This window comes from Oncorhynchus mykiss, chromosome 9 (genome assembly GCF_057628025.1).
Source record: "Oncorhynchus mykiss isolate SJ-2025 chromosome 9, ASM5762802v1, whole genome shotgun sequence".
Classification (NCBI taxonomy): domain Eukaryota; kingdom Metazoa; phylum Chordata; class Actinopteri; order Salmoniformes; family Salmonidae; genus Oncorhynchus; species Oncorhynchus mykiss.
The window spans coordinates 27,988,923-28,004,961 of record NC_143030.1 but is presented as its reverse complement, the minus strand read 5'-3'; the positions used below and the strand labels follow the sequence as shown (position 1 = coordinate 28,004,961).

The 16,039-nt window shown below is 42.0% G+C and overlaps 1 protein-coding gene across 1 annotated transcript; it reads right to left on the bottom strand.

The window, feature by feature from the left end:
* Positions 1-629: 629 nt before the first annotated feature.
* Positions 630-14,805, bottom strand: LOC110531795 (coronin-1B). Its single transcript, XM_021615222.3, has 11 exons — positions 14,328-14,805; positions 12,334-12,539; positions 10,606-10,728; positions 9,510-9,639; positions 8,343-8,524; positions 6,371-6,490; positions 6,021-6,125; positions 5,759-5,904; positions 5,441-5,498; positions 4,897-5,223; positions 630-3,056 (listed from the first exon to the last, which is right to left on the bottom strand). The coding sequence occupies exons 2-11, from the start codon at positions 12,535-12,537 to the stop codon at positions 2,934-2,936; spliced, it is 1,518 nt and encodes a 505-aa protein (XP_021470897.3). The 5' UTR covers positions 12,538-12,539; positions 14,328-14,805; the 3' UTR covers positions 630-2,933.
* Positions 14,806-16,039: the final 1,234 nt, after the last annotated feature.

The window sequence follows — 16,039 nt, the reverse complement described above, 5'->3', positions numbered from 1 at the left end:
GTAAACACTGAGTGTACAAAACATTAGGGACACCTTCCTAATATTGAGTTGCACCCCTTTTGCCCTCAGAACAGCCTCAGTTTGTCAGGGCATGGACTCTACAAGGTGTCAAAAGCGTTCCACAGGGATGCTGGCCCATGTTGACTCTAGTGCTTCCCACAGTTGTGTCAAGTTGGCTGGATGTCCTTTGGGTGATGGACCATTCTTGATACACGGGAAACTGTTGATAGTAAAAAACCCAGCAGCGTTGCAGTTCTTGACACAGTCGAACCGGTGAGCCTGACACTTACTACCATACCCCATTCAAAGGGACTTATATATTTTGTTTTGCCCATTCACCCTCTGAATTTCACACATTCACAATCCATGTCTCAAGTCTTAAAAATCCTTCTTTAATCGGTCTTCTCCCCTTCATCTAAACTGATTGACGTGACAAGGGATCATAGTGTTCTCCTGGATTCACCTAATCAGTCTATGTAACGGAAAGAGCAGGTGTTCCTAATGTTTTGTGTACTCACTTTTCTATTTTTGGTGGGTCAATATACTGCCTTATGAAGTAATTTCAATGAGCGCTAAGACTTCCTGTCATGTGACCTGAGAGGGTTAATAAGTGGCCATTCTACAACCGCAAAAGAGGAAGGACTGTTTATTGGAAGAGTCGCACAGTGGAGTGTCATTTTCATCCCCTATTGGTTCACAACCACACAAAACATGTGTAGTATGACAGTGAATAAATACATATTAATCTAGTAAATAAATTAATCATGTGATGAGCTTGATGTGAGCTAGCCTGGTCCCAGACCCATTTGTACCGTCTCGCCAACTCCTGTGGTCGTTGTCAACAATACAGCCAAAAGCAGATCTGGGATAAGGCTAGATATGAACTGTACCCGAGGGCTGCAAAACGGTGAAGTATAAACTGCTTACAAATGCAAAAAATCTAAATGTAACACAGTGAATATTCTTTTTCAGTTCCGTCTAACAGTTGAGCATTGTATGCCCTTTCTTTCCTATCTTCAAAGACAAACCACAGCTGCTGCTATATCAGTCTAAGACAGTGGTATTCAAAATCAGCGTCAAATCAGTATTCATTATTTGCCACATTTTTTGGGGGTAAGATTATAGATTATTGTATGGGACAATATACAAACCTTTTTGAGAAAGATCATTTGAAAAATACAATTTTATTGGGTAAATGTATTGCGGATGGTTGTGCACGTAAAAATCATAATGTACAGATTTTAAGGTTGTTATTAGTTTTCGGGGTAGGGTCGTGAGAAATACTTGCGGAAAAAATGGAGTCCCAGCTAAAAAAAGTTTGAATACCACTGGTCTAAAACGATTATATTTAGTTCTGACTTGGAATACATCATTCACACAGTAAAAAAAACTCCTCCTCAAATTCCATTGCAACTTTCTTTAGTTCTGTGCCTCATGACAGTCATAGAACTGCTATGATTTAAATTGTATGATATTAAGTTTGTTCTACTGAGAACACATTTTCTGAGGTAACACTTCACTTGAACTCTCTGTTATAAACTGTCATTGGAGTTTACAACACCTTGGGACAAATTATACTGCATGTTGCTAGTCAGTCTGCTTTTGGCTTCACCAAAGGGGGATCATTCACCTAAGACAACTTAAGTTGGAGAGCACAAATTTAGTGTTACCTTCTCTTCGAAGGCAAAAAATTGAAATACAAATCACACAAGAGATTAACAACATACATGATAGCAATCATTTAAGGTACCTCCAACTCAAGTCCTTCACATCATTTGTAAGAAAAATCCCCACATCAAAATCAACATTATTTGGAAATGGACCAATGACTTTTCTTTGTATGTCGACATAGGCGCCATACAGCATAGTTTAATACAACTTACCCAATCGCAATTAACCCGTGCAGTTTTGTAAACAGTATATATCCATTTTAGCATATAGATTTATATTGTTAATACCAATGGTCTGACTTCATCACCTCAGCTAATCTAGGGTAAAAGATTCCTATGATGGAATGGAAAAATAATGTATAGATGCATACTTGTACAAACGTATAAGTACGAATAATAAACTGCAGTATGTATGACGTTTGATATGCATCACGGTTAGCAGCTCTAACTACCCGATTAAACGATCCCTAACGGATTCACAATGTGAGTGCTTCAATGAGAGCAGCAACTGGAAATGACCTGCCTATCTACTTGACAACACTTGTTGAGGGTGTATTCATATTATACAAAATAATGTAGACAGATGTGCCATTTTGTAAATGTGCCAAATTAACATAGACCTTTGTGCCAGTTGTCATACTGTATGGCATAAGGATTCGTGAGTAGGCTACAATTGAATCCTCATGTCTTCAGTTTTGTAGTGATACACAATATTGGATACTTAAATGTATACACCTTCAAATAGTGTCACCATTAACGCTCCTTAATAAAAACCGGTAACATGTCTTACTGCAGTATGGAAGTCCTATGCAGATTATCCCCCTTCATCCTATATCACCCACTATCCAACTGAATCAGCATCTAAAGAGTTGTAGGGTGCATCTAAATGGTGTTTCCTTCTTTTCTCGTGTCCTCCTCTCTACTCGCCTCCTCCTCAAAATGCATTGGAGAAGGTCCGAGGGTAAGAACCTCTGACCTTTTCCTCCAACGCGTTTTGAGGAGGCGAGGAGAGAGGAGGACACGAGGAAATACAATTGAGATTCACCCGCAGAATCCAATTGGTCTCTGTACACCTTCACTATAATAGTTCACCTTATTCTCGACCCCTCTGTGATTCCCACAGTTTAGTAACTCAGCTACACTTCACTACATCCTCCCACTTGCACAGAGCTTAAGGTACTGTTGTTGATTCTAGTAAGGCTATGGTCTATGGAGTTTTAGTAAGAACGCCCTTTGGGTGTTGTGGTGACGCCCCTCTGCCAATCAGACGTCCCCGTCCTCGATGCGGGCCAGCTGCCTCTCCAGCAGCTCGATCCTTTGGCCCTGGGCCAAGACCACCGAACGTAGGGCCTTCACCTCCGCTAGCACCTCGCTCAGCACTTCCTCCTGGAGTGGGGAAGAGGGGGGGATGGATAGGGCGAGATGGAGGTTAAGAGGGAGAATGTAGTCCCATACAGTAGCAGTCAAAAGTTTGGACATACCTACTCATTCAAGGGTTTTTCATTCTTTGTACTATTTTCTACATTGTAGAATAATAGTAAAGACATCAAAACTATGAAATCATGCAGTAATCAAAAAAAGTGTTAAACAAATCCAAATATATTTTATATTCTTCTAAGTAGCCACCATTTGCACACTCTTGGCATTCTCTAAATCAGCTTCATGAGGTAGTCACCTGGAATGCATTTCAATTAACACGTGTGCCTAGTTAAAAGTTCATGCGTTTGAGACAATCAGTTGTGTTGTGACCAGGTAGGTGTGGTATACAGAAGATAGCCCTATTTGGTAAAAGTCCATATTATGGCAAGAACAGCTCAAATAAGAAAAGAGAAACAACAGTCCATCATTACTTTAAGACATGAAGGTCAGTCAATCTGGAGAACTTTGAAAGTTTCTTCAAGTGCAGTCGCAAAAACCATGAAACGCTATGATGAAACTCACTCTCATGAGGACCGCCACAGGAAAGTAAGACCCAGAGTTACCTCTGCTGCAGAGGATAAATTCATTTGAGCTAACTGCACCTCGATTGCAGCCCAAATAAATGCTTCACAGAGTTCAAGTAACAGACACATCTCAACATCAACTGTTCAGAGGAGACTGTGTGAATCAGGCCTTCATGGTCGAATTGTTGCAACGAAAACACAACTAAAGGACACCAATAAGAAGAGAAGACTTGCTTGGGCCAAGAAACATGAGCAATGGACATTAGAGCGGTGGAAATCTGTCCTTTGGTCTGATGAGTCCTAATTTGAGAATTTTGGTTCCAACCGCCGTGTCTTTGTGAGATGCAGAGTAGGTGAACGGATGATCTCCGCATGTGTGGTTCCCACCGTGAAGCATGGAGGAGGAGGTGTGATGGTGCTTTGCTGGTGACACTGTCAGTGATTTATTTAGAATTCAAGGCACACTTAAGCAGCATGGCTACCACAGCATTCTGCAGCGATACGCCATCCCATCTGGTTTGCGCTTAGTGGGACTATCATTTGTTTTTCAACAGGACAATGACCCAACACACGTACAAGCTGTGTAGGGGATATTTGACCAAGAAGGAGAGTGATGGAGTGCTGCAACAGATGACCTGGCCTCCACAATCACCTGACCTCAATCCAATTGAGATGGTTTGGGATGAGTTGGACCACAGAGTGAAGGAAAAGCAGCCAACAAGTGCTAAGCATATGTGGGAACTCCTTTAAGAATGTTGGAAAAGCACTCCTCATAAAGCTGGTTGAGAGAATGCCAAGAGTGCGCAAAGCTGTCATCAAGGCAAAGGGTGGCTACTTTGAAGAATATATAATATATTTGTATTTGTTTAACACTTTTTTGGTTACTACATGATTCCATATGTGTTATTTCATAGTTTTGATGTCTTCACTATTATTCTACAATGTAGAAAATAGAACTAATAAAGAAAAACCCTTGAATGAGTAGGTGTGTCCAAACCTTTGACTGGTATTGTACATGATAACATCCTAAATCCACAAGGCACTACACAAGTCTACTAAACACTTTTCTGGCACTTCTATGTCGTACTCATACCTACATCTCTAACCTCTTATTCATACCAAATCGGAAGAAAACAGACCAAAACAGGGAGGGACTGCCTGAACTTGACCAAGAAACTCTCGCTTTTGTTGCAAAACGTTGTCGGTTACAAAACGCTTTGCTACAGTTTGTACTAGTGAATACACCCCTGCTATACCCACCTACACCCAAACTCCATTCTCACCTCTCTTTTCACCCTATCGGATGCTCCTTCTCCTTGAGTGACCCTCTGCTGCACCACCCCCACCCCCTCGCTCTCCGGCTCCCTGGTTGTTGCGATGGGCATGGCAGCCTGCTGGGGGACTGGGGGAGAGTCTGTCCCGGAGCCCTGTGACGACAACTTGGGCTTGTTGCGGAGGGTGTCCCTGTTCTTGGAGGGGGCGCCCACATAGCCACCGCTCAGAGAGACCAGTAGGGGCGGCGCATCCTGCCCGGCAATCCAGTCCTCGGCCAGAAGGGAGGGCTCCACGCTGGCCGTGTCCGGGTATAGGTCCCCCTGGAACAGGTCTGACTGAGGGGACAAGAGAGGGAGGGGGTCAGAGGGAGAGCGTTTAAGGTCATTTTCAGTCTAGCTTGACTGGTTCCAATATCCACATTAGCATGCCACTTAGTGTAAAGCAACGTTTTGGGCATGCTAGTAATTGGGGTTCTAGTATGGCTATTTGAACATAGCCTTAGTCATAAATGAAGAAGGCCTTCTATTTCAAATGGTGTGCATGGCAGCTTACCTTCCGTGGTACCGTCATAGAAATGGGCTCTACTTTCCTTTCGTGCAGTTTGTAGAACCTGCAATGAGAGAGAGAGAGAGAGAGAGAGAGAGAGAGAGAGAGAGAGAGAGAGAGAGAGAGAATGAAAGAAAGAAAGAATGAGAGAAAGAGAGTGAATGAATGAATAAAATAAATGATTTACAGTGGGAGGACATGAAACTGATAGTGGTACAGTGGGAGGAACATATGAGGTGGAAATGAGGTGTGAAAAAGAGCGCAAAATACACTGAGAAACAATTCAAGTAAAAACCATAAAGACATGCTGAAAAACCTGTTCACCTGGCAATCTCACACTTGTTGACATCCACGCCCCTCTTGCTGAGAAAGCCTGCTCCTCGCTGGGGCTCTTTACTGCTGTACAGGCTGAGGAAGTGGACATAGGGCGATTCGTCCGTCACCTCAAAGTACCGGATGGTGCAGTCCCCCTGAGAGTGATCAACAGATAAACGGAGCTAAACCAAACATCCGGTGGGGAGATCTGATCATATGACACCAGCTGAATTTGTTATTGAAAATGTGGTCGGAAACAGGTGTACGGTACCTTTCCACACAGGTAGACCATGTTGGTGTCAGGGTCATAGTAGGGGAGGAGAACGCCATTACTGGTGTCCATCTCCTGCACTGCCATTGGCTCAGACATATCGCTCTGCAACACACAGATACAATCATTAGAAGATCTGGTGTGTAGCGAACCCCTCAGTGCTGTGTGAGTTGAGTCAACTGAAAATAAACAGGGTTCACAACAAAGACCTGTACTGTCATGATACCTTAGCTCAACCCTCTCCTCTACCATACAGTCAGAGCATCGTTTCTGAGGCGTCAACGTCCCATACACTCCCATAGGACTCTGCAAAGACCTGTTTACGACATGTGTCCATCTAGCCGCCGTACCGTATCCCACAAGGCTAGCTGCCTCTCGCTCATACGGCTGAATCCGGTGGTCAGGATCTTCCCGTCGGAGAGGAACACGGCCCTCATGGGCCTGGTGCCGTCATGGACCTTCTCTTTCACCTGAGACACAGACAACATCACAGGTGTTATAAGGAGGGTAGAGTCAATGTCAACAAGTCATTCTATGTACAGCCAGTAGACTGTAGTTAATGTAGACTATACAGTGCATTCGGAAAGTATTCAGACCCCTTGACTTTTTCCACATTGTTACATTACAGCCTTATTCTAAAATGGATTCCATTTTTTTTTTAATCGTCAGCAATCTAAACACAATACCCAATAACGACATAGTGAAAACATGTTATAATTTTTTTGTTAATTAATAAAAAATTAAAAACAAATACCTTATTTACATAAGTATTCAGACCCTTTGCTATGTGACTCCAAATTGAGCTCAGGTGCATCCTGATTCCATTGATCAGATGTTTCTACAACTTGTTTGGAGTCCACCTGTGGTAAAATCAATTGATTGGACATGATTTGGAAAGACACACACCTGTCTATATAAGGTCCCACAGTTGACAGTGCATGTCAGAGCAAAAACCAAGCCATGAGGTCGAAGGAAATGTCCGTAGATCTCAGAGACAGGATTGTGTTGAGGCGCAGATCTGGGAAAGGGTACCAAAAAATGCCTGCAGCATTGAAGGTCCCCAAGAACACAGTGGCCTCCATCATTCTTAAATGGAAAAAGTTTGAAACCACCAAGACTCTTCCTAGAGCTGGCCGCCAGGCCAAACTGAGCAATCGAGGGAGAAGGGCCTTGGTCAGGGAGGTGACCAAGAACCCCATGGTCACTCTGACAGAGCTCAAGAGTTCCTCTGTGGTGATGGGAGAACCTTCCAGAAGGACAACCATCTCTGCAGCACTCCACCAATCAGGCCTTTATGGTAGAGTGGCCAGACGGAAGCCACTCCTCAGTAAAAGGCACATGACAGCCTGCTTGGAGTTTCCCAAAAGGCACCTAAAGACTAAGACCATAAGAAACAAGATTCTCTGGTCTGATGAAACTAAGATGTAGTTATTTGGCCTGAATGCCAAGCATTATGTCTGGAGGAAACCTGGCACCATCCCTACGGTGAAGCATGGTGGTGGCAGCATCATGCTGTGGGGGTGTTTTACAGCGGCAGGGACAGGGAGACTAGTCAGGATTGAGGGAAAGATGAATGGAGCAAAGTACAGAGAGATACTTGATGAAAACCTGCCCCAGAGCGCTCAGGACCTCAGACTGGGACAAAGGTTCACCTTCCAACAGGACAACGACCCTAAGCTTTGGGACAAGTCTCTGAATGTCCTTGAGTGGCCCAGCCAGAGCCAGAGTCAGAGCCCAAACCCAATTTAATATCTCTGGAGAGCCTTGAAAATATCTGTGCAGCAACGCTCTCCATTCAACCTGACAGTGTTTGAGAGGATCTGCAGAGAAGAATGGGAGAAACTCCCCAAATATAGGTGTGCAAAGCTTGAAGCGTCATACCCAAGAAGTCTCAAGCCTGTAATTGCTTCCAAAGGTGCTTCAACAAAGTACTGCGTAAAAGGTCTGAATACCTATGTAAATGTGATATTTCTGTTTTTGCTTTGTCATCATGGGGTATTGTGTTTAGATTGATGAGAAGAAGAAAAACATTTGAATCCATTTTAGAATAAGCCTGTAATACTTTCTGAAGGCACTGTATCAAGTATGCTGTATTTACAAGTGCTGATTAGTTGCAGCCAATTTAGCATGGCAAAGGTCACTTTCTTTCAAAGGAAGGACATTATGTGAACAAGGTGGTACTTATTTGCTTTGGTCTCCTGTGTGTTGTTGAATTTCTCCTTGAAGGATAATAAGGGAAGTTGTATGGTATTTTGGTACTATTAATTTGACTTATTTCAATTCATTTGCATGCGTGTCATTCATGGGCTAGACAGGAAGCACCTTGAGGACGGTCCCCCGTCGCGGGTCGATGACACGCAGCGCCTTGTCCTTGCACACGGTGCAGATGGCACTGCCCTCCCGGTTCCAGCTCACACTGTAGATCAGGTCTGGGTGGGCATCGGCTATCTGGTACACCAGCTCCCCCGTGCCCACGTCCCACACGCACACCAGGTTGTCACAGCCTGAGAATGAGTGAGTTGCATCAGTCAAAAACAGTCGTGAACACAGAATCTGGGACAGCACAGACAAAACTTACGTTCACAGAAGAGGGTTAAAACGAACACTACCAAGCTTATTTTAACAAAATGTCGATCTCAATAAAAGTGGTAAAATCGTGTGTTTTTTAAGAGTTCTCACAATAAATATGTACGTGCAAAACATTCAAATAATCAAAAGGATACACAGAGATGTAACATCTAAAAAATGCAGACATAAACATACAATTACTGGCACAGGCTAAACGTATAGACATACTGTTCTAAGTAGCACAGACACGTACATAGACATATCAATTGCTTTTAACTTTTGAAACCTTCCGATGCCCTCTTGAAGGATACTCAGTTTCCCGTTGACCTCAACAACATTCTCCTTTAAACGTGCAGCACATGCTGTTAACTGCAAGGCAGGGACACTCAATTCCTGGCTTGCATAATGCATTGGGAATTGAACGGTCTGTCATGGAACACCTCTCCAGTACGTTTAAAGCTGTCCTTCAACTCTCACTGTTTACCCTGACTGACTACTACATCTTCCCTTTCTCTGGGGGTCCAATGTTTAACACATGGGTGTTAAACACCCCCCCCCCCCCCCCCCCCCCCAAAAAAAAATATATATATTTCCTCTATCTCAGACTACGGGCCTATTATCCATAAAAAATCAAAGTCTTAGCATTAGCGGTCTCACATTATCATGACTGGTGGTGACCGACGTGTGTCACAATACTATCAATATGTCTAGTCTACCTTTGTTGCAGCTTAAAGCACACACATTCACTGACATGGGAGGCGTTGCTTGTGAATAGTGACCTGGATAGTCCAAACTGGCAGGCAGACATACACTGCTTGAGGTGAAGACATTGTCCTCTGCCATGTGTTGCCACAAACCATCAGTGCAGACGAAGTCGCTCTATCTGACGTACGACAATGAGGTGCAGATAGATTAAGTTACCTGCAGTTAGGAGGATATTGAAAGCTGTCGGGTGCCAGGCTAGGATTCCCACTCGTTTACTGTGGCCCTCCAGTGTCACCACGGGCTCTGTCATTGGTCCAGTCAGCCCTCCGTCAGGGATTTGCCACACCTTTAACAGACAACACAACCAATAACAAGGCTTTGTTACAGGGGTAGAGCATACAGATGACCCTCCCTCCCATTGGCATACATCTGCTGATCTGCAGCATTTTCAACCCAGATATGCCCTCTTGATAGTAGTCATAAGGCCCTCATAGAACAGCGCATCTGTTATTTACTCCTTTTTAACACTTATGACTATTCATCCAGCTTTATGCCATCTTTCAGCCCATCTCAATCAATGCAAAGGTCTGGACAAAGGTTGAACCTTTTCTCATAAACAATAGTGAGCTGCTTAGGGTTGCAAAGCTACTGGTAATTTAGCAGTTACCAGAATCTTCAGTAAATTTGGAAATGAACTGATAATCTTTGGTAACTTTAGTAATTTATGTCCATGGGTTTCTAGTGGATGGACCATATGCTTCAAGAGAAAATAGACTAATTAATGAAAAAAGTACCTAATTAACAATGGCATTATTTTCAATGAACTCTGCAACTCTTCCAACTAATGTATATATATATTTTTTTTACAACTGCCACCAGTTTGGCACCAAAACTTTTACAACAAAGACATGGTCAAATAAACAAAAGTATGTAATATAATAATATATATAATAATATATATAATAATATATATATATATATATATATATAATAATATATATATATATATATAATAATATATATATATATATATATATATATATATATATATATATATATATATATATATATATAAAGGACGTGAAACACTCGTATTTCTCGTGATAATTAAAGACACCAGAGAATCTGAAGTATCCAAAAAGGCCACTAGATATCACCTGATACAATTCCCCAAAACAATTTAAAGTTAACAAACATTCTGGTAGTTTACGAGTAAACTTCAAACGTTTCCAGTAATATACCCTCCCTTTGCAAACCTAGAACTGTTTATGTTTCCTTTTTAGAGGGCAGCTACCTTCATATCACCACCTACCTTTACAGTGCAGTCCTCTGAGGCACTGGCGATGACGTTGTCGTCATGGGGACACCACTGGACATCCAGCACTGGAGCTGCGTGTCCACACACTGTGGGTGTGGCCTGGTCAATTCTGCCACTCTGTGGAAAAGAAGCAGGTGGGCATGGTCATCATCATCTGATTAGCACAAAACCCCAGGTCAGTGGTTTTCAACTGGTGGTCTGTTATTTGAAACAAATATCAGTTGGGAGTATCAATGGTGATTTAAGGAATTTTCTGTTACTTTTCACAATGCAAATTGTTCATTATAATAATGGGCCTTTCATCTGTTACATTTGTCATAAAATTGCCGGGAATAGGTGGGCACTTTTAGGGTATTAATCCTTATCTTCCATTTGAGAGGTTTGATGCCATGGTGTACTGGAGGGTATCTGCAGGCATATGCCAATTTTATTTATTTAACTAGGCAAGTCAGTTAAGAACAAATTCCTATTTACAATGGCGGTCTACCCCGGCCAAACCCGGACGATGAAGGGCCAATTGTGCGTCGGCCTATGGGACTCCCAATCACGGCCAGATGCAACCTGCCTGGATTCGAACCAGGGTCTGTAGTGTCGCCTCTTGCACTGAGATGCAGTGCCTTAGACCGCTGCGCCACTCGGGAGCCCATATACGCACTTATTTTCAGTGGGCATTGCATATACTCACTTCTTAATCCCCACAATGCGTATCAAAGTAGTGTAGTAGAGGTATACGCTGTATCAATTAAAAAGGCTGATGGAACAAATCAGAATGCTTTGCTTAAAATGTTTATAAACAATCATTTCTTCACATTTTAGGAGCAACAATGTGCACAGGGCTATAGGCCTACACGCGAATATTCCAAAATGTAATGTGCGGGATAACACAGTTCATGTTTCGCAGATGCGAGCGATTTCATGGACAGAGATGGAAACATCCGTTAGAAATGAAAACGGGGCGATCTAAAGATGCAATAACTATCATGGGTTGCCTATATGACCAGGATGCCGCCTTTGGCTGCTACACAATGAAATAAAGTTGAAAGAAAGCCAACAGAACATGAGAAAGCATATGAGGAAGTGCCTCCATGTTTCTATGATGGGATTTTGGCTATAGGCTCCTTTGAAGCAAAGTAATACATGGCTCATAGCCTATGCCTACCTGGCAGAATGATACGATTTTTTTGCATCAATCAAGTGGCCATTTGTTTTGAAAACTCCATCTCATGTGCTACAGAAATACTGCAAAACAAGCAACAGTGCTAGGTCCCTGTGCACTTGAATTAAAGGGTAACTACAATCAAAAATCTAAATTTTGTAGATTTTTCCTAGACATCGAATGTGATCTCCTGATGTGGTTTAAGCATTTTAATAGACTTCGGACCACCAATTTTGCTGTTTTTCTATTACAACAGTGTGAGAGCAAAACATCTCATCTGAAACCTGACTTCGTTGATTAATCTAATCATAATTTATTGGTTTCAATCTTAGGCCTACTATTAACCTACTCGCACAGTACAGCATTGGTTGGCATGACTGAAAGACCAAAATGGGATTTATCATTTTAGGTAATTCAGAGTACATGAAACTGTATCTCAAATGATTTCTCATGCAGGGCACCTTTCCTTTGGCTGGGTGGACTGTTTGGAAAATGTTGGGCAAAATTTGAGTGTACCCACTTCTCCAGGAACCCCTGGGTGGATGCTTAAGTGGGCTAGCACAAACCTTGTTGAGTGGCAGAACTAGGAAGGCCCCTCCTCCACCTGATTCGATGACGACTGCGGTGAATTTGGGGTTCACAGCGCAGAGGGGCCCGTCCCATGTGACACGGGACACTCGGACGTCATCGATGCAGTGCTCTGCCTTCCAAGCCTGGGCGAAGACATGCCTGAACTTGCTCTGTCTGACCACACCTCTTCGGAACGACATGACTGTGGAGAGAGAGATATTGGGAGCGTTCGAGCGGATCACTTTTGTCAATTTGGTGACCATTGTTGGTCACTGCCTTTCAAAGTGTCTTGCATTATGGGGATAAAAATTGTATGACTTGAACATATATTATCGACTGCATGAACTTTACAAAATGAATGCAATCAAAGGTCATGAACGTGACCAAAGACTGACTGGAACAAACTTTGCCCACAATTCATGTATACAGTGGATATGTATAAATGAACGTGATACTGTCTCCCTCTCTCTTACCAATTGATTGCACAATGTAAACATATTTTCAGTTTGGAGGGGTTGGAGACATGTTTATTTCAATATTATAAAATATGAGTTACCCATAACGCACTGTAAGCAATAACGTGACAAATCTTTTATCCTCTAACTATGCAGCCCCACTTCACTGGAGATATCTACCACATGAAATGTACACTGAGTATGGAAAACATTAGGAAGATCTGGACTTTCCTTGACAGACTGACCAGAAGAATACTATGATCGCTTATTGATGTCACTTGTTAAATCCACTTCAATCAGTGTAGATGAAGGGGAGACAGGTTAAAGAAGGATTTTTAAGCCATGTGTGTCATTCAAATGGAGAATGAAAAAGACAAAAGATGTGCTTTTGAACAGTGTATGGTAGTAGGTGCCAAGCACACCGGTTTGATTGTGTCAAGAACTGCAAAACTGCCTGGTTTTTCACACTCAACAGTTTCCCATGTGTATCAAGAATGTTCCACCACCCAGAGTACATCCAGCCAACTTGATAAGTATGGGAAGCATTTGAGTCAACATGGACTAGGATCCCTGTGGAATGCTTGACACCTTGTAGAGTCCATGCCCCGACAAATTGAGGCTGTTCTGAGAGCAAGGGGGATGCAACTCAATATTAGGAAGGTGTTCATAATGTTTGGTATACTCCTTGTATATTGAAATAGTCACACACAAGTGGTGGTTAAAAAGTATTTGAATTCTGGTGGGGCTAATTTTGCAAGTCAGTACTAGGCCAACAAGTTCCTAAAGTGAGCCATGTTCTTTTAAGAACAACCTCAACCAGGCTACAATGTCAAGAGTCAAACTTCTTTTTTTCTTTTTTTTTAAACCCTATCAGGTCAAAGTACAGGATATGGAACTGACCAACACAAACTTGTTTATTCAGTTAATCAGTAACATTTAATGAATGTTAATACTGGGGAGAAGGAAGCAAGTAAACAGCCAAATTCCCCCATACAATGAGTCAGTCAGTTCTAAAAAGAACAGTCAAGGCTGACTGGACAAGAGGGCACGATCCGCCTGCAGTCAAAACACAAGGGGGGACGGGGTAATTCTATAGGCCTATGCAGGGTGATACCCAATTCTTTACAGTTGACGCTACAGTATAATCTAATAAAGGGTATTTACATGTTACATTCCAAAGTAACACATTGATTGTAAATTAGAATAACATGACGAAACGTTGGCTTGCATCCAAATCATTTGAATGTAGGAATGCCTGTGGGAGTGGCAGGTGTAGTTTCCAAATAGATTATCTGCACAAGGCACATTATAATCAGCATCAACAAGAATTTAAAAGATGGGACGGAAAATATCCATATAAGGACACAAAATACAACTAAAGGGAGTGAATGTCACAGACGACAAATAACCTAACGTTAAGTAGCCTACATGATCGAGAAGAGGGTCGACAATATGTGGTTTTAAGAGATTATGCAAGGTAAATACAATAGCAAGGTGTTTTACAAAGAGAATGACATTTTTTTCAATTACTATACCTCGATTTCAGACAACCTCTTAATTGGAAAAGATAAAAAGGCTGAAGCTACACCGTGACAAGAGGAAGCCAATAAAATAATCCGCCACCAGCAGTAACTTAATCCTTTGCTATGTTGGAGAGGCGGCTACACAGCCGACCTACTGCGATGGCAGGAAATAATTGTTGTAGATTATTAAACACAGCCAGGTGATTGATGATTAGAGCTCAATAAAAATTAAACACGCGTAGCGCACAATCCTGAAGCAAAATTATTGCCCACCCAGTTGGTTAAAAATTGCGTATCTGTGATGTAATATTTAACCTGAGCAAGCATGTCAAAAGATTCGTAAATGTAGACGAAGACAAGGGAATGGTAACCGCGAATGATGGGCGTGCGACCGAAAAGATGCTGACACTACGCACTCCGTTTTGGAATGATTACTGTTTGGAACAGAAATCCAGACTTCCGCCCTTGGCAGGATATAGTGGAGGTAGCCAGAGAGGAAGAGGCGAAGCGAGAGGGTTTGCTCCGCTCAAAAGCTGTCCACGAAAATAAGACCATGTAGAGAGGATTTTTTTCAATGGAGGTTAATGAGAGAATGTCGAATTTGGTCAACAAAAACATGTATTGCTAATTTCCTACGTGAGGCTTATTTAATGGAATACAAGTTTCGTAATGTTCAGATTGTTACGAAAGCACTGATAGGATTGGACGCACGTGACATTTCGGCAACAAAAGTACAATACTGTATATCAGCGGTTTCAGCGTATCTGCCCTCTCATTGACTAGAAGGTTCCCACCTGATCCCGTCTCCTCCCGCATGCGTTCCATCTTGGAGGATATGCATTTCCATTGTTAGAGCGGTCACTCGAGTATCTTGTCAATATAATAGAAACTCTTTGATGTAGCGTTGAATCCAAAGCATTACCCAACGATTGGACTGCTGCATTTACACAAAGCCCTACTGTACTAACTCAAATGCATATCAAATGGTGGACATAACGGGTTTGTAAGTGACGTATTCTGTCAACATTTGCATGGCATTACATTATGTCAGCAAAAAAAGCTGTTAAACCGTATGAAGCATACCAGGCCATATATGCACAGTTCTGCTTGTCCCTTGTTGTTTTTCAGGTACGACCCACCCACCACCAGAAGGTGTCTGAAATGCATGACAAGTGAAATGATTATGGGTGTGTGACACATTCTGTCTATATTTGCACATATTTGACAACAGCAAAAAAAGCTGTGTAATTGACCACGTCAAAGCTGGACATGTATGGGTATACATGCAGGGTTGGGTAGGTTACTTTCTAAAATGTAATCCGTTACAGTTACTAGTTACCTATCAACAATTGTAATCAGTAACGTAACTTTTGGATTACCCAAACTCAGTAACGTAGTCTGAGAGGCATTAGAAGACAAAAATGTACGTTACCAATTGAACAACATATATTGTAGGATAAATCCATGTTAAAGTTTACATAGCTGGTCATATATGGATGTTAAATGTTACTTTATGGGTTGGTTATGTAGGCTTCTTCTAACCCATCACTTTCTACTACATATAATAATAATATTAAATGATATCTTTACATCAAAAACCAAAATCTATCAGAATTCCAGTCATTCCAATAAATGTTATACCCCTTGATCTTGAAGAATAGGACTTGGAAATATGGAAGTATATATTATCCTAATTGTTTTACCTGAGCACGACCCCAAAACTA